At 40.8% G+C, this 19895-nt stretch overlaps 1 protein-coding gene across 2 annotated transcripts in view; it reads left to right on the top strand.

Moving 5' to 3' along the window:
• CHN2 (chimerin 2) overlaps positions 1 to 18141 on the top strand; it is a 163719-nt gene extending 145578 nt beyond the window's left edge. For both annotated transcript variants that reach the window (XM_075143488.1, XM_075143487.1), the window contains exons 9-13: positions 1974 to 2147; positions 3976 to 4053; positions 10979 to 11116; positions 12804 to 12909; positions 16273 to 18141. In XM_075143488.1, coding sequence (XP_074999589.1) covers positions 1974 to 2147; positions 3976 to 4053; positions 10979 to 11116; positions 12804 to 12909; positions 16273 to 16444 — 668 coding nt within the window. In that variant the 3' untranslated portion in view covers positions 16445 to 18141. The remainder of the gene's footprint in view (positions 1 to 1973; positions 2148 to 3975; positions 4054 to 10978; positions 11117 to 12803; positions 12910 to 16272) is intronic.
• Positions 18142 to 19895: the final 1754 nt, after the last annotated feature.

The following is a 19895-nucleotide window of genomic DNA, read 5'->3' as shown; positions in this document are numbered from 1 at the left end:
GAAGGATTAGTTTTCTAGTGCCTCTATAACTGTATCAGCATTTTAATAGCATTTTAATTTCATTAAATTTGTTTGTTCTCTTGTGAAAAATAATCCATATTGCAAAAATGCAGTAATCATCACATCATGAGCTTTTGGATTCAGCAAGTGAAATGGTATTTGGTGCATTGCAAATGGGGTTTCATAACTTCTTTCTACGGACCTTCAATCCCTTCCATGACTCAACTGAATACGCTTCTGTCTTACCTCTGCCTGCCCTGACCTCCAGGCATTCCCGGTCTCAGACTGGCACCGAACACAACTGCCCCCAACATCTGCCTTGCGTGGGTAGAGAAGGTGGTTGTTACCTAAAACTTAGACAGCAGTTTGAAGGGTCAAAATACCTTCAGAGTTTTAGTAAGAGCAGTCTTAGTTACAGGCTGCATCCTGTCTGCCTGTAGGGGAATAACGGTAACGCAAAGAATATGTAGGTGAATAACAGTAACACAAAGAATAACAACAATAAAAAAGAGGAAAATTAATACTAGTTTGCTTTTCAAGCTACTTGATCTTAAACACAAGCGTGCAAAAACTGACCTCCCTAATGCATAGAGCTGTATTTTTTCACACACATAAAATATTAAACTTATGAAAAGGCTTATTTATTTAGTATGAAACATAATACTCTCCTTCATTAAATTATCAACATTTAATTCTAAGTAGACAGATGCATTTGGATTTAACTTCACATGCTTGGAGAACAGCACTGAAAACAATGCAGGGAGGATCCTAACTGCAGCTGCTCACATTTGTTTAGATTTCGCAGAACAATAATGTATTATGCTGTAATAACTGTATGGAGAAACACACAAAAAACACCAGTTCCATTAAATGTGTAGGTGTGTTTGTAGTGATGATATGATTTTGCTTGATTAATATTTTATAGAGAATAATACTGAAATTTGCTGCAAGTATAGAGACATGTTTACATTTTGAATGGCTCAGGCAGCAAATCAACATGAAAAAACAGTAACTAACTTATTAGTGATGATACTAGACATGTTAAGTTAGCCCAAAAGGTACTGTCAGTGACGGGCATGACTGGGAGGGCATTAAAACAGGAATCAGAGTTATGTGAGATAATGTAGCTCACGATGGTGGTGTTTGCTTTACTGAGGCTTATAATTTCATTTGGCTGAATATTTGAATCTATTAGAAAAATTCAATTTGTGGAGATCAAGCAGTGATGTTTAAGTTAATAGAAACCCACCCGTGCAACCAAGAGTAGGATTTGATTCTGGAGTAAGACACCAAGAACCATTTGTGAAATGAATCACTTTTTTACATCATGCCTTTCACAGCATCTTATATACCTAAACTGACCTACAGACTAAACATAGGGGACACTTTAGTTGCCAGTGAAGTGATGAGACAGGGATGGGGAGGCTGCTGATGTGGCAGAGCAAGCCAAAATGCGACACTGCAAGAATGGGGAAGGGGAAGGAAGGCACACTAGCTCAAAGCACTGTCCCAGTTTGAGTGCTCAGGTGAATCTTAGGTCCTTTGCCCAAGAGCAGTGCTAGGCCACAAGCTGGCCAGTAGAAGACAGTCATCACTATGCTAATTTTATAAAAGGCTAAACTAAAATACTCGGAAGTTAAGTCCCACGTCCTTTCAAACACAACACCTAGAGCTACGTGTCCGGCAGTGAACTGACCCAGACCGCACCAGTGGTCACCTCCAGCTCAGAGCTGTGGGAAGGACATTCAGAGCTTATATAGCTTTTTTAACAATTATGCTGGAGTTCACTTTGCCCACCTTAAGTTTTTTACAGGAGATTTCCATGCTCATCTTTCTCATCTCCATCTTACTTATTCTAGCTTTGCTGATTGATGGGGAAGTTATGCCCCTTGCTTGATGTGGCTTAAGGTCTTGTTCAACAAGACCTGTCAGCGTTAGTATTAATTAATTAACTTGGCTAACTTTGTTTACAGACTGCGGGTTGAACGTACATAAGCAGTGCTCCAAATATGTGCCCAACGACTGCCAACCAGACCTCAAGAGGATAAAGCGAGTCTACTGCTGCGATCTCACCACACTAGTGAAAGCCCACAATACCCAGAGGCCGATGGTTGTGGATTCATGCATTCGAGAGATCGAAGCAAGAGGTTTGTATGCTTCGCAAAGCAGCAGACACAATTAAATGAAGACGGCTTGAATTACATGCTAAGCTAGGACAGGGTAGTATGCTCATGCACGCTGAAGACAGGATGAGAGAAGGTTTTTTTTTTAGTTTAGGTGATACATTGCTTTGCATTAGCTAGGAAAATTAAATCGTGACATTTCATAATGCAGTTTCCTGAAATGCTTTCTGAAAACATGTCAAAACATGTATTACGTTACACTTCTGAAAGGGGTGAACTTTAAAGTGAACTTTAAGTTCATGTTTATGTGTCTTTTTTCATTATTTTCTTTTAACATACATAGGGACACTTCCAATTTCAGAGTAATGAGTTTAAATCAAACCCATTATTAATAACTTTTCCAGACACTATGGGCAAGAGAACACAAGTGACTGGAAGTGACTCAGACAAGTGAGGTCACAGGCTGTGGTGTTTTGTGGTATGTCACAGACTGCGCAGGGTTTCGCATGATGCTCAGCTATTGACTGATGGATGCCGTGGCTCAGGCGGCATGCCACAGCCAAAGCTCCAGCTTGTGACAGGTTTTTGCTACGCAGAAGCATGCCAGATTGAAGAAATACCATGCCAGATTGAAGAAATACCATATCCCCTCCAACACAACACAGTAATGATCATGTATTTTTGCCTCCGATATAGCAAATGTGTATGTCGTGCTGCCCAATAAACCAAATTTCCCTGTTAGTCATAGCTTCAGCACAGGAATCTCATAACGTTGAATTCGTGGCATCACAGTAATCTGCATGGCAACACACTGATACTAGCCATAGGGATTTCAAAGCCACGCATCATTTACTGAAATGAATCAAAGATTTACAAGTAAATCCCCTGCACTGCTCCGTAAAGCTCTACCAGGATTATATCATCATTGCAGGGACAAATAGAAAGAATAGTTTGGACTAAGACAGAATAGCTTTACTCCGATGATACAGCAGAAAGCTACATCGCATTTGAGATCTAATCACTTACTTGTACATTTATTGATTAAGATAAAATCTGCTGCCCGCTCTCTGTTTTTTCAACATCTTTAAATTTCTTTCTTTAATTGCTGTAGAACTATGTAAGATACTGATTTCGTTCTTAAGAAAACAAAATGTATTGGATCTTATAAGTAGGTTAGCACTTTGCATAGCCACAATAAAGAGTTCTGGGATGAAAATAAATTACGTGTGGGTAACTCTGCTTGGCTAGCTCTGCCTGCTCTGCTGGGCTGCCCTGCATCTCATGTTGATGTGGAGCAATGTGGGGAGAGTTGTGCAAGTGAGCAGGTCTCTTGGGTTGAAAGAACTGTAGAAAGGATGTACTGATGTGGAGAAGAACAGTATCCATCACATCTATCAGCTGTGTATAAGTAAAAGCTGAGATTAAAACTGAGAACAAATGTGCTCTTAGGGAAAGGCAGTCTCTTACTTGCATTGCTATTTATCATTAAGCAACTGGTAAAAGGAAAGGAGACTTCTAAAGCTTTATTAATTATAGCCAAATCCAGGAAAATCTGCCACATAAAATGAATAAATCATGATAAGATCACATGCCCCACCATTAGCAAATTGCAGTATTTTCCTCTAACATAATCAACTGTGTACCAAACAAAATCAGAAAGTATAAATTCTAAAATTCTTTAATCTTTTAAAAAACAACTTAAAATTACCTTGAACCTTCCTTGCTCCAGAGTTTCACATTACAATTAATATTTTGCTACACTTACTAGATCTGTTGTTCTTGCTTTATTGTTTTTAAGCCTGAATATTTGTTGGTTACTGAAGCAAAGTTAACCAAGAACTTTTTGTTTCAGGTTTAAAGTCCGAGGGCCTCTATAGAGTCTCAGGCTTCACTGAGCACATTGAAGATGTGAAAATGGCCTTTGATCGAGGTATACCATGTTTTAATCTTGTACAATTTTAATCTAAGGTTTCGGTTCTAGGACTTTTCAGTTCTTCTTGTGTTATATAGGTACTGTGGTAATGAAACTGGCATATAAAGCAGAAGTACAGAAAGCAAGCTGTCTTTTCTGAGTTCTTAAATTAATCTGTAGTGCTTTTCATAAGAAGAAATTGTATTTCATAGTTGGAAGGAATAGTTAAACAGTAAGTAATGGCAGGCAGAAAGCTAAGTGCTCAGGGGACTGGATATTGCTCAACCAAGCAGCACAGCCTAGGCTCCTAGTTCAAGTACAAGACTAGATAGTACCAGGGGAAAAGCTCTTAGTCCTATCTTTAGTAGACTCAGTGCTTTACAATACGATAATCTATTTATGAGTTTAAGAACCAGGAACTCCAACTGGGAAGTCATTCTGCATGTAGCCTTGTAGAAAGCACCACACAACTGTGCAGGTGATTGCATCTGCACAACAGATGAGAAGAGCATTGGGGAGATTGGTTGTACAGCATATTGAAAAACTAATAATTAAAACACTGCCTGTTAATCATGATTACCATCTTTGTAGCCCTTTTGAATTGATTTAGCTGATTACCTTGGCTCTGGTTGTGCACAGTCTGCACACAGGACTAATTTTAAGTGTATATATATTAGTGGGTGCAGAGTAGGGCCTTCATCAGCAGAAAACACATTTTCAAGTACATTTAAGAAGTTACATAAATATTCTTCTCCTTTCCCATAAACAGTGTTTTCCTTTCTACTTGAGTTTTTCAGGTATTACCTCTGCCATGTTAGGGAATAGAGTCAGGCATAGCCCAGTGATCGCAAGCCCATGGGGACGAGGCAGGTCCAGGTCAAGCCAGGAAGTCAGCCTGTGGGTCAGGGTACCAACCAGAAGGGTGCACGGCCAGGCACAGGCATGGCCATGACCCAGTTGGAGACAGCTACGATGTCCCTCAGGCAGGGACTGGGGGCCCTGGGGGCCCATGGGCACAGAGGTTTGGGGGCTCCAGTGAAGGCTGGGCAGGGCCAGCAAGGTCTATGGGTGGCACGCCTTACATTTACTGTGCCTGAATACTTTTTTTTTGGAGACAGTTTGTCCCGCAGACATCACTGGCAAAGAAAGTTCAACTAGGAATCTCCAAAATGACTGTTTTCTTGCTATACAGAAATATCCTTTTAAAAATAATACATCTTTTAAATGTGTTGGATGCTGCAGTTGTGAACATATGCATATACACACATAGGTCAGCCATGATTTGGGTGAAAGAGATGCACAGTGATGTGACTGCTATCATAGGAAGATAGATGTTGCAGGTGTACCACATGAAGCAGTGCTACTGAGAGGGTCACAGTCCTCATAGGTCCTACCCTGCTCCCTGCAGGTAGATCTGGCCTGGCAAACCCTTTTGTACTGTGTGTTAATTCTCCTCTAAGTGTACCAACTTGAATGAAACCCAGAAGGAGAAGCACAGGTTGCAGAGGGAAGAGTTTGAAGAAAGCAGATGGAAATTTATGTCTGAGCATGACTTGAATACTGCTGCAGCTGTGGTTCCTTTGCAAATTCTTCGAACCGTTGGAGCCAGTTCAGTTTTACAGACAGCATTATCTTTTGTTATTGCCTATACTCATGGCATCATCTGGTGGCAATACGCACTTGAATTAGACCCACGGCAAGGAAGAAAGTGTGATTTACTGGCAAAGAAGGCAGCACCTAGAAACAGGAAGAGTAAGGTCACTAGTGGTGTCGGATTTCCAAAGGAAAAAAAGCATGGATAAACATGGAAGTGGAGAAAGCAACAACCGAGTTTGTATACACAGGCTGTGGGGAAAACCATTGGGCATAGATTGATAAAAAGCTGTGTCTTCATCTTCTTTTAACAATCTCATGAGGGAAAAGGGATAAGAAAGGAAAGAGAGAATGTTGCCATGAATAATGCTAAAAGTGGTGGAACAGTGAACAAAAACTTGTTATGAGAATTGCATGACTAGAGTATTGCTGAGACCAGAAGCTGAGAACTTCACTTTACAGTTTTGAAAATGTTTTCTCCCTGAACTGAGATGGAAAAGCAGGAGTTGGGGTTTTTTTGCAGGAGGGATCTGATGAAAACGAAAATAGATTTTTTGTTCTGACTTGCGGGCTGTGCAGCTAGAAGGTGGTTGTCAGCTGGCAGAAGGTTGAATTGGCAAGACAATTCCAATCTGACAGCTCAGGGCTTGCTTCCCTGTCAGATCCAAGTTTACAGAGACAGAGACCCCACCCTCTCTTCTGCATCCCAGCCCCACAGGTAGGAACATCACTTTGCTGCTGCCCAGTTACCCCTCCTTAGCCCTAGAAGCCAGAGCAGCAGGGGGTGGACTATCCCAGATCTCTATCCCAGGTGACAGAGCTGGGAGAGAAGGGAGCTGAGAGCCAGGTGGCAGGTCTCATCTCCAGCAACTCCTGGAAGGTTTTTGTTCAAATTTCATTTTCTGCCCAGAAAGTGAAGTTTGTGGGAGTTTTACAGAACTGTTGTTTCCACATTCACTACAGGAAATTAACATATTTTTCGCAAAAGTAAAAAAAAAAAAAAAGGAGATTTTGTGTCTGAAATATAAAATGGAAAATTCCTGATCAGTTCTGGTTAATAGACAGGTGTTGCAGCAGAAGCAGCCATATCTGTGGCCATGTCACTATCTCAGACATATCTGGAGCACGCTGCATAACAGAAGGTAAACGTGTTTGAAAAGAGCTTGGGATAGTTAGCTGTCAAAGGAGAAGGTGAGAGCAGGGGTATGAACCAGAGAAAAGAACTGTTTAATCTAATGGATAGTCCTGGCACAATACTAGAGGATATACACTGGCCAGGAATAAATTTAGTTTGACAATTTAAAGACCATTTTTAACCACCTGAAAGCAAGGCTCTGAAACAACCTTCTAATAAAAGCAGGGACAAAAACTTTTAACTAGTTTTAAAATGGAAGTTGAGGGGTTTACAAGAGGGGTTATATGGCGTGGTGCCTGCAGTAGCAGAGCACTGCACTCTGGCATTACAGAGGTTCCTCCCTGCCCATCGTTTCCGAGTCAGTCCCCAGGCACCTGGCTAGAATGCCAGCGCGCTTTTGCATCTCTGGAAATACAGCTTTTAATAAAAGGGTTTGAAAATAAGCAAGCAAGGAGTCCTCCCATTTAATGCGCAGGACGCATCCTTCAAATAATGCCATCAAGCTTTCTGGTTTCCGAAGATCTTCATCAAGCCACGGGAGCCAGAAGACAGTATGATACAGGATGAGGCGCAGGGGCTGACTCGGCCGTAGGGTACCTCTCCTGCTGGTTTCATGTGCAGCTGAAGGGGCACAATGAAGAGAAGCCAGCCTTCCCTCTGACTAACTCTGCTTTGCCAAAGGGACGCTCACTTGTTGCTTCCAAAGAATTGTAGCGAGAACAGAAAAGCAAAGGCAGGTTTGAAAGTTAACATCTTGGGAAGAGAATGACATCCCACATAATATTATTTGGGCCCAATGAAGCTGTGATAGTTGGTTTTAAAACAGGGAGAAGTTGGTCCTCATCTGATTTAAACTAAGAGTCCCTTACAAAGCCAAAGCAGTGTAAATACCCCTACTGTAAATTAGCGTTAGGCTCTCTGAGGCACCGACAATGTTCCATTTTAGTGATTTTTGTAATGAGAAGGAGGGGAATAATGTGGATTTATTTAATCTGGTGAATGTTGGTGCTGTAGAACGACAGTTGCTCTCTGTCAGTGTTGTTGAGATGTGGTGGTGTGGCATCCAGAAAACACTCATTGTGCGCTTTATCCACAGAGCTGCCATTGTCACCAGTGCATTCTGTCCCCCCACTTGTTTGTATGACTGGCTGGTACAATACACTTGCTAAAAATATTATGCTGTTAAATATTACATGAGTACTTAGAGGCATCCTAACTCATACTCACTCTTTTGCCAGTGTAGCTGAAAACCTGTCAAATACCAAATCCAAGAAAAACCCCAAAGCAGCATGTTAGCATGGCAAAGGTTGTGCAATAAAAACAAAGCATTAAGGAAGAAGGAACTTAAGTAGAAATGTAATTCAGTATTCGGAGGGCATAGCTGAGGCTTTAAGAATGTAACACTTATTCCATTTCATGCTCTAATAAACTATTGATATATTTCTATGGCATCCAAAGTCAGCTGAAACCTTTAAGGGGCAGAATAAAGACTTTCTTTGTCTTGAGATATTCAAACTTCAACATAATGCAACAAAATATGTGGAGAGTCAAAGTAACAAGGAAAGAGAAATGACGGGGTTTGAGGAGGATTAGGTTTGTAAAGTTGAAATGAACTATATGTTTGTAATCCAAAATTAAAAAAAAAAGATTGTATTAACATATGGCCACTGCAATGATACTGAAAATACTAATTACAATCTGAGGAAAGTTACAGTATTGAAGAGTGAAAAAAATTATTGTGGTAATGCAGAAGGTACCATATAAAATAGATGTAATTCATACAGTATGCTACTGCAGAGCATCCTCTGTGAAATATGTGTCATGACTTTACTGGCAATGAATTAACTTTTCTTTCTTAGTGCTTTGCATTTTAAGTGTGTTTAAATGAAAATACAAATGCAGGAATTTGGTGAGGATAAGAAATAAGTGCAGCCTGCCAAGGGCCTTCAATTGCTGAAACTGAAAGGGAAAAAAAAAAAAAGACAATCCAAAATCTACCAAAGGAAAATAAAAATCCACCTTCCCCTACATACCCACCGCAGAAATATGTAGGTATATTATAACAGATGTATTGTTACACTCACTTTAAAATAATCTTCAGTGCATTTCCAGTAGATGTACCTTCGTCTCTGAAGTGAAGAGGAAAATCTTTGACTCAGGGATTAATGCATTTTTCCTCAGTAAGCGAATGTGTAAATAAGAGGTATGTTTGAAGTACATTGTAGTTTTAAGTGCCCCTTTAAGGAAGCTTGCTGGGCTGCTTTGTAAAAGTACTAAATAAATAACATTTCCATTTAGTGTACTGGTGACCTGGATAATAGATGCAACCTTCTGCTTTGCTATATCTGTTCTGATGCAGCTGCTGGCTCCTTGGAGGTATCTGTTTTCAGTGGAGCATTTTGAGTGCTCAGTGTCCATCAATTAAATAGAGCTCTCCACACAAAGCTTTACAAGACTAATGCTACCGTCCCTGGAATGTGTGGATTAAACAAAAGATTGGGGCAGTGTAAACATCCTCCTAGGGCTTATTGATGCTGTATTAAATTAAATGCTGATGGATGTATTCAGACTGCTCAGCTGCATCAAGAAAGGCTGCTTGTTTTAAACGCTTAAGCATATAATCTCCCCTTGATGAGAACATGTAGTGCTATTAGTCTTAATGAGAATTATGTGCATACATTGGACAGGACGTATCCCTTCAAGATTAATGCCATAGGTTTGTATAAAATGTCTACAATCAATATAAACTCTTTTACTGTGCTATAAAAGCCTTTATCACCATCTTAGATGCCGTGTATCAAGCATACCCACTCATCTGTCTGTATCAGGGCATGTCTACAAGCACTAGTTATTGCGAGACAAGCAAGGCGATGGCTTTACAGCATGTCAGCGCCTCGGTGGTAACAGCCCAAGCTTGGGCTTGCACCTCCCAGCAGATACAAGCAAACTCCTCTCCGTTGTTCAAGCAGGAATAACCTCACATCGCCCCACTCACCGTATGGTCCTAATCTTCACCACCTCCTGCGAGGGAAGCGCTATTATCCTCATTTGAAAGGTGGGGAATAAGGACTACGGGGTATAACTGATCTCAAAGAAGCCTGAGGTAAAGCTGGGGATTAAATCCAGATAGCCTCAGCCCCTGTTTGACCAGTGTCCTACCCCGTCTTTCTGCTGGAAGACTGCCAAGGACAGGCCCCAGGAGACGAGGACAGCAGAATTTCTCGGTCTGGAGGGTACTAGGTAGTACAGAACAGATGTAGTCATTTGAACTTGAAAAGTAATAGTGATCCAGCCTCACTGCTAGTTCTTGTAATTTCACTTGTTGCAAGCCATGCGTTTGTCAAGGGCTGACCAGCAACACTTGCAAATGTTAAGCTCATGTGATTAAAAGTGCTCCATAATGGAGTTCTGACTACCTGTGTTATAATATGTGGCAAACAAAATGTATGTCATTTCAGTTGCATAATTTGTCTATTTAGCTGTTCATCCATTACAAGTATCCATATTCATTTAACAAATTGCGATCCACGTTTCAGAATAAATTGTATAGCTAAATGCCATAGCATGTCTATTTCAATTCAAACCTTTGCTATAAATAAATAAGTCAAATATAAAGACATTAGAGGACATCCAGGAAATAAGGCAGCTTTCTTACTAGCTAACCAGTATAGATAGATTGGTGCAGAACTTACAAGATTTGCATGTTTACTCTGGTTTTTCCTACTGGTCTCCTGAGGGTCATTGGAAATTTATGTTATTTCTCTGTGCCTCTGTTTCCCCAAGTGAAAATGAAAAGAATAGTTCATACTCCTGTGCATGGATCTGCGGATACAAAAGACAACATCAAAGCAAGTTATTAATAGCTTATTTTCAGTGAATAAATGGGCCAAATCCACTAAATATATTATTTACATGATTTTTCATCCAACATTAAAACATCATGTGTGAGATGGTACACTGCAGATATTGTTGATGTAATCACCAGCCTCTCCAAAAGATGTAAGCAAATAAATTGTTTGCTAAAAGATAAAGAAACTACCATTCCTCATTCATATACTGTAAAGTTGGTAGCAATATATTCTCATTTAAGCCTTCCAAATGCTTTCAGGTTGTTTTTTCTTGCCAGGTTGGACACAATAAATCTGAATTAGAAGCCTAGCCTTGCTTCAGTCAAATTTAGACTGGTTTCAAAACGATTTCTTCCTCCTTTTCTAGATGGTGACAAGGCTGATATTTCTGCCAGTATTTATCCAGACATAAACATCATTGCCGGAGCACTGAAGCTATACTTCAGAGACTTACCGATTCCCGTGATCACCTACGACACCTATTCCAAGTTCATAGAGGCAGCAAGTAAGTATTGCATAGTAATTTGTACCGATCTTCAATTACATTTCCCATCCATAAAGCTGTCCACGTTAAAGAAAAAGAAAAGACAGACAACAATTTGGAAGCAAGAGCGTTGTTCTGTTCATTACTTCTCTGCTACATCCTTCTTTCACATGAAACTTTTGCCTGAATATTATTGCAAATGGGACATCATGCAGGCACACTATCCCGGGGTTGGTGTCATGACCGCAGACGCGTGCAAGACTGGACGATCCATGATGGGTCAGGGATGAGTGAACAATGTGAGCCTTGAGGGTGCTTCCCATTTCCCCACCATTTTCCTCATCTCCTATATTGTGGCCTTCTTTGGCAACAAATCTGCACTGCTGACAAGCACGTCCCCTCCTTCAGTCGGTGAGGGATCAGAGCAATGAGGCACACCACAAACCACACCTGCCCCGCAGTTCAGGCGCATCCACTGTTTATTAGGTCCTACAGTATCTAACCCATGTCCAGATGGGAGGCACGTGCAGTTACCCCCTACCCAGAGCCGGCAGGTCGGGGGTACACACTACCAGACAGGGGGGCGGACAGCAGCATTCATTGCCATAATGTTGGCAGAGAGAGCTGAGATTTGCCTCAAACGCTGCTCTCGGGGCACAGCCTTCCATGTAATGATAATCACACATGAAAACTCACCAGGTGGATTGCATCAAAATCAGACTATTAGCAAAAAACGTCAAAGACTTGAGGTGTCTAAGAAGCAGCATGCTTTCTTCTTTAAAAAGTACCCTTAGTAATCTTGAAATGGCACCCAGTATATGGATAAGCAGCAAGAAGAGTGGTCTCTCTGTGACTGTGCTGCCTTCCCTTCCCCTCTGGCTTACCCCACCTCGCACTCCCCATGCAACCCCAGATACCTCTCCCCTGCACTCTCCTCTTCCTCCTTGGCAGAGAAATTATTCTTGCTCGTCACTAGTCCTATGAAAGCCCAGAGGAAGCGGTTCCTATCACGTCAATACACCAATCTCTTAAAAGCAGGACATAAAGATTCTTAACCTTCTAAAATTTCAAGCTCCTGGTGCCATTTGTATGGAAAGTCATGCAGCAAATATAACTGACTCAGTTCACAGCTTAGGAATCCATACTTTTCATGTAAAATACATGTAAATCCTGCTCAGATTTTTAGAGAAATTGCCAAATGAGCACTGACGCTCTCTGATCACTGATACCTACATATTTAAAGATGTTCTGAAATCTTTGTTTATGTAATTCAGTGTCATTTCAATCTCTAGCTAAACTTACATATCTAAGCACAGTCCCTGAAGCATATATCCACACTCCCATCTGGTGTTGAAGGCTAATGGAAGTAATCTTATGTAAGATTTTAAAGAGTCAGTTCCAGGCAGAATATTAGGAAGCACTTAATGAAGCTTGGGTACTATACCTATACAGGCCTGTAAATAGAGCTACAGACCATAGAGATGACTGTTGGGTGGTCTTTGTTGCTGATTTCTTTGTAAAGCCTTTTTTTTTTTTTGAGGATGCAAAAGTTGCTGATAAGCTCCATGTTTATAAGTTTAATATTTATCCCTCCAAGCACAGTCAATGGCTTGTAAATGACTCCATAATAATAACTTAGCTTCCTGAATTATTGGTGTTTACAAATGGAAAGCCCTATTAACATTAATCCTGTTTCGTGTTTTTACAGAAATCTCCAATCCTGATGAACGACTAGAAGCAATACATGAAGTGTTGATGTTACTCCCTGCTGCTCACTACGAGACACTTAGATACCTAATGATTCATCTCAAAAAGTGAGTTAATTGGCATGTAGGATAATTCTTGAAGAGCTTAACAATTTTCTGCTTTGAAAGAGAGATATTACTGAAAGTACCAATAAAGCTTCCATTAGGGCACTGCCACTAAAACAATAATGTTACAAATAATCAGGCAAGCTATATTTGTATAAATGCATATAAGCTATGCACATATATAGCACAGATCCTTTTGCTGGCAGATCACTGCAAGCCTTTGACAAATTAATTGAGATTTGCCACGTTTCTCTGAGGCAGATAATATCTGCAAAATACCAGAACGGTATTTTAGATGTGCTGCAGCAAGTCACTTGATCACGCTTTGCTTCTGCCTCCCCTTACCTCCTGATTGTCTTCCTGAACGATAACCCTAAAAGGAAAGAGCTGTCTCTTATGAGTTGTTTGCTTACATCACAGTTAAGCCAAGAATCAAGCAGGGCCTATTTTTATACGACTAATAAAAGCGATACAGGCCCTTACCAGTTATTTTCTAACTCTTTTGGTTTTAAACACTCTCTGCCTCATTTGCTTTCCAAAGCTTCTTTAGTCATAAGACATAGAAAATTTTCAAAAGTGCCTAAATTTCATTTTTGATCTCTTCTTAGTTGTCCCACTACTTGTAGCACGGTTGCAAATTTGGAGTATTTTTTGGGTTTGATCTGCACTGTTCTGCAATATTAATGCCAACATGAAAAGAAAAAGATCTCAACTCACATAAAATTGCATCAGAGAGCTTGTGTGAAGTGCATTTCATGCTCAATCAGGTTCTCATTATGCAGAGACTTTTCCTCATTTTGAATCGGCTCAGGTCATTACAACTGAGGAATTTTACCTTTCGATGAGACATTACCTGAGCATCCAGGAGCTTCTTCAGACTCTGCAGAAATCAGATGTGCAAACACCCACCCTTGTCAGCACATATGCATGGACAACTCAGGATGAACTATGTTGGCTTTTAAGAAGGCCCGTGGAGGCTGTAGACAAGCAACCTGTATACAAAATCAGTACTTTCATGTCCCAGCAGCAAATTTTTAATAGCCAAGTATTAACTTGCCTTCCTTCTTTTTCATGAACTGCAGTACAGGCTTTGGTTCAGCTGATGAGCTGAACTACTGATGAGACAAAAATAGTCCAACCAGCTGATTAAGCTTTCTCTCTCAAATACCTGCAAGTCACGCAATGAATTTCCTCTCCTTTCCCAAATTGTAGCTTTCAGCATCTGCACGGAAAACAAGTGCATGTCAGTTCCTACGGAGAATCTGTCGGAGAGATCTGAATGTGAAAGAGGGAAGGATCCTTTAGGTTCAGACTATGCTGTTCTGTAGATTAAACATAGAGTCCCAATTCCAGCCCCACAGGGCTCTTCCTGCATGGAGAAAACAGGCACTGCTGTCAGGGAGTTTCTGTATAGGCTGCAGGATCACAGGCTCTACACCAGTGCTGTTTCTCAATAGAAAAGAAACAGCACTGAGTTGCTGTTTAAAGCACTTCATATTTCTTTATCAAAGGAAGGGACACTAAATTGAGCTCAATCAAAGTTGAGTAAATTTTGTATTGCTTTTGCAAAATTAGAGCTACCTTCCCTGAATCCGTTTATTGTCTTTATTGTCTTTCTTCCTCCTCCATTGAAAGAATAACCTAGTGTAGTCAGGAAAATCCAGCAGAGGACAGTATCAGCAATGAAAAATGAGCTTGTCAGTCAATTAATTAATTGTTCTCTTCAGTCAAATGGAACATTCTTTCTGATAACTTTTTGCTCAAAATTGGAGGAAATACAATAGCATGAGCAGCTCCCCCGTGGCGAAATACGTACAACTCCATCCATGCTGATGCTGCAGTGAAGCTGTGCAACTGAATCTTCTCTGTGTTCACCCCAGGCCATGCAAGAAGCCCGACACTCCTGCACAGAGGTGCTAGTAAGATGTATGTGGCATTGCATAGCTGTTCAACATCTCTGTGGCATACAGCCACAGATGGAAAGCAGTGTTACACATACACTTGCACAGAGGTGGCTTGGGCTAGGCAGCCTTGGTTTGTCTTTTCTCTTTGCAAAGCACAGCTAACATATCTGTGCTAGAAGATGAGGACATACCTGCGAGTAGGGGCACTAATGGAAAGCAAAGAGGAACAGTGTTTTTCTGTGACAGAGCCACTCTTTGCAGAGAGCCAATAGTAGAAGAAAAAACTAGTCATATAAGGACCCTACAAACAAGGGAAGACCAGATTACTTCTAGTTTCAGGCTCTTTGTGCTCCCCTGATGGCGTGAGTGAATCCACTGCTGCCCAGCTGGGAATTGCCATGGCCAGGGGCAGTCTCAGCTGTTGCCAGGAGAGCTGGTTCCAAAACCAGATGTGCTCCACCCTGGCAGAGGAGTTGTGTGTGGAGGAGATATGAAACTTCACCTGTACTCTGCTTAGTAACAGCAAGTGTCTGGTCCATAAGGGACCATGACCAATTAAGGGACCATGGCTGTCTCTACACTGCACTGCAAGAGCACTCTCAGGACCGAACTCGAATGCCAAAGGCTTGCTGGGACAACACTGATGTGATCCAGCTCTATTACCTGGAGGGAAACCTAAACCACATCTTGCATTTTCCAGCAGGCCTAAGGGATGACTTCTCTGCATCCTCGGCAGCCTGTGTTTGCTCCAGCCACACGTAGCCTACCTTCTTTTGTATTTACATTATATGCGCAGGGAACAAAACAGCCCGGGCTCCTTCCTAGAAGTGCCTCTGTTCTCTGTCAAGGACAGATGGCATTTGTAGCAGTCAGACTTCAGCAAGCCACCTCTCTGGACTGCTCCAGGATTCAGCACGCTCCTAAAGTATAACCAGTAATCAGAGTCATGCAGCTGTTGGTTGGCCTGAGGCAGCCAGCAAGGCAGAAATGCGTGAACTGGGTTCCTGCAGGCTGGAAGCATGGGGGTCACTGGTAATCAAAAGAAAATCTGCGTTCATGTTCGGGAAGCACATCCACACCAAGTACGACATGCCAGAGAACTGTAGTTACTGTGGAGTAGAGGACTGCTCCATACATCATCATTTAAATCATCATTATGCTTTTCAGAAAAGCAATTGCCACTAATTCTTATACCCTAACAAATAGCCACATGGAAAATTCACTTAAAAGAGTCACATGAGGGGTGTTTAAAGGCACTGGAAATCACAGCCCCACTGTAGTTGCATTGTACTTGCTGTGGAAACAGTTACTATATTGATTGAAAGTAAAAATTGTTACTGAAAAATGTCATTATCTACCAATGCTTGATGTACAGTGGGATTACAGATTAAGATGCATATATTCTTTTGTTCTGGGAAGTAAACAACCACTTACTTTTTTTTTCTTTTTTTTTCTATTTTAGGGTTACCTTGCATGAAAAGGAGAATTTCATGAATGCTGAAAACCTGGGAATAGTGTTTGGGCCTACTTTAATGAGACCTCCAGAGGACAGTACCCTTGCTACGCTGAATGACATGCGGTACCAGAAGTTAATTGTGCAGATTTTAATAGAAAATGAAGATGTTCTCTTTTAGACAGAGAGAGGCATATCTTCAAAGCCATTTGTTTTAAAAGAATTAGTTTGAAGGAAAAACAACATTTCTTTACATTTTTTTAAACATAAAGGAAAAGTTCCTTGACTGCACTTCAATTTCTGCAAAGTTGCAGATGGATGCCAAAATGTTTAGGGAAAGCCTATGTCTCATAGACATATGCCTCTTTGTAGAAGGGAAAAAAAAGGTCAGAAAAAATCCTCTTACCTTGTATCTTTTGCCTTGCCTCGGATGTATATTTGTTTTGAGAAGTTGCAAGCAGTTTTATTGTTAACTTATTAAGAAACACAAAACATATTTTAATATGGCTAGAGAAGCAAAAAGGTACTTAATCAGTGTTTCTTGTATACGCCTATACATTTCCCTCTCCATGAGACATAATTATATATGTCAATTGTGAAACAGAACCTATATTATAAAGATATTTTTACTTTACCTAGCTGAAAGAATGGCATTTTATTTTAGCAAACTATAAATCAATGCGGTGCATTGATTATTTTCCACATAATTTTTTCCTGCATTTTTGCTATGATATATTGAAAACAATTACCACTAATGCAGTATTATCCTGACATACCTCTTTGATTGCAAGTGTTTTAAAGGAGAATTCTTTTCTTGTGTGTATTCCAGCTTTCCTTAGGTTTCTTTGCATTTAGGCACTAGCATCCTAAGATTGTACACTTTTAGCCATTTGATATTTCCCAAAACATATAGTATTTTCTCTTCCTTTTTTTTTTTTTCCACTCCCATGTAAAATATGGTATTGAGAATTTTTCAAAAGTCCTGGTGGTAGTATCAGTTTCATATGCCAGATTTTTCTTGGATTACAGTAATATGTAAGTTAAGTGATGCTGGGACACTGGATATTTTCTGGCCTTGTTGAAAGTTAGCACTTTTTTGGGTTAATTATGAAGGATTTGGTTTTTCTGTAAAAATCGAGTTATGTTTTGTCATGTTTCTGTATTTATAAACGTACAGTAAATCTGCTAAAAATGTAGGTATTTATCTTGAATGTGTTTCCTGATGGTTTGTTTTTAAAAAAAAAAAAAAAAAGAAAGAAAGAATGTGTAGGAAATGTGGGAGTTGGTAAATTTAATTATTACCAAATTTTAATATTTTTCTCCCCTCACAAACATTGACCTACAGAGTTCATAGCCTAACTGCAACTTATTCCTAATGTTAAAACTGTTTCTCAGCATGAGACATTTCTGCAAGCATAGAAAATCAACATACTTTACTACCAAACTCAATTTTCAATACAAAAAACATTATAATAATCCCTCATCTTGATCGTTTATATCATATGCTTGGTAACTCAGTGATGCAGTTTCCTGAATTATTTCAGGGAGCACATGTTTCTATTCAAATTGAAAAATATGTGTAACTATGATAATGAAGGGAGGTGGAGGGTATGACTGTAAATTTGTCATCTTCTAGAGAAATAACTAAGGGCTAGATAGATTAACCCAGATTGCAGAGCAAATGCTAAATAGTCTGAGTTCCCAATACTTCCATAGATCCTCCTGCCTTGTACAGGACTATTTGTTGTAGGTTATGTACTACTTAATACTGTCATAAAGATGATCTGGAAATGGTTTTATTTTGTGAAGTGAGATATGCTTTGTAATTTATGATAGTGTAAATGGAAGGAAAAATCCCATTAAATGTGTTAAAGAGTTCTGATGTCTGTCACTCTGACCACATGGCAAGCTGCCAAATGAAAATCAATCGCTAATTACCATCCTGATATTGCTGGAAACTTTCCTACTTGGAAAACTTAGAACAATTTTACTGAATGTCAGCAGTTTCAGATTGGCACTTGCATGCCCATACTACCACAGCCAAGCCTATGCACACATTTATTTTCTGCGACCACCCTGAACCACCTCTGTGTAAAACTTCAAGCAAGCAACGAATCGCAGTATCAATCCAATCAATTTCCAAGAATCAATGCCATCAGAGCACTTTTCCACTCCCTTGAACGCAGACATCTGACTAATGTTTTTCTTTATTTTTTCTGGTCAGTTCAGTAATGAGTTTTTTTTTTTTAAGGCAAGAAGAGTATTTTAGTACCATTTTTTATTTTTGCAGGAAGACAAACAAGCTGTTCTACTTCTGCTTCTCCCTTTCCCTCTACCACGAGCAAACTGATAGCTCTGACATGTCTCACACTCTGGGGGCCTTCAACACGTGCCCCATCCTAAGGATTCAATGACAGTACAAAGCAGTGTGTTTAGAAATACCCATGCATAGTGTCTTTGGAGGGCAGAAGTTTCTAATCTGTTGGACGGAGGGAAGAGTATGATTCTGCATCTTAAAACACAAATATCTAATGAATTGTCCATGTTTGTCTCGGCTAACCGATGGCCAGCGTCCTCAGGGGCATACTGAGCGTGGAGGTAAAAGGACCCTGTCCCCTCCATGCTTCATTAGTGCGGCACACCCTTCATCTCTTATATCAGCCTTACTGTGGCCATCACCCGGGGCTGAGCAGCACCTCTGAGATCTGGTCGTCTCTGTTCCAAATTCACCATTCAAGGAAATAAGCAGCCAGCAGACTTTTCTCTGCAAAACTGACTGCTAAAGCGGAAGACAAAGCGTGTGTCTCTGTAATGCAAGCCTATACTCCAGCACACATTAAAAATGTGTCTGACTGGATCTTCCCTTTGCTTCAAAGCATTCAGCAGAGTGTGATGATGTCTCTCACATGACGCTCTACTAGAAGGTAGTAAGAGTCATTTGAAAGATGCTCCAGGAGTCTGTGTTTGAGCTGATGTAACTTCCCCGCTAGGTCATTTCATCTCCTCTGGAAGCAGGTGAGATACCTGTGTCTGACTGCATTGGAGCCTGCCTCCAGCTGGATGTTTGGCAGGAACCTTGTTCCCCTCCAGCTACTGGGGAAGGCCTTTGGTGGAGTGTTGCGGGTGCGACAGCAGTCCCCTACTGCCGGCATCCACCCGTGCTTCCCATCTGCCATTCCACTAGCCCCATCTTCTGGTATGATGGGTGCAACTCTGTACCCCCTTACAGCTGGTCCTTGGAGCTAGCCGGGTAAGACGACTTGCCTCCCATAAAGCAGAAGTGTCTTAGCCACGATTAGTAAAACATTACATGCAGTTAATGGTTTGTAAGGTAGTAACTTTCCAAAGTGCTGTGGAACACCTGACATTTCATCTTTATACCTCTGTCTTTGCAAGACTCATTGCTGTCAGATTTAAGTATTTCGAGCCTGCCAGGGCAACTGAGTGGTTTCCTGAGAACACCGCGCTGGAGACGAGGCAGCATGTCCTGTGTCTGACTCCAAAGCACACGGGCAGCTGGCAGGCAAGATCGAACAGGGAACTGTTGAAGGGTTTCCTCAACTGAGACCGATTTGGGGCTCCTCTACAGAGACCAGTTGTTGTGAAACTTAATTATCTCTCTCCTGCTGTCA

Source organism: Calonectris borealis, chromosome 2 (assembly GCF_964195595.1).
Source record: "Calonectris borealis chromosome 2, bCalBor7.hap1.2, whole genome shotgun sequence".
Classification (NCBI taxonomy): domain Eukaryota; kingdom Metazoa; phylum Chordata; class Aves; order Procellariiformes; family Procellariidae; genus Calonectris; species Calonectris borealis.
Note: the sequence above shows the minus strand (reverse complement) of the source record. Positions and strands in the feature narration are given on the sequence as shown.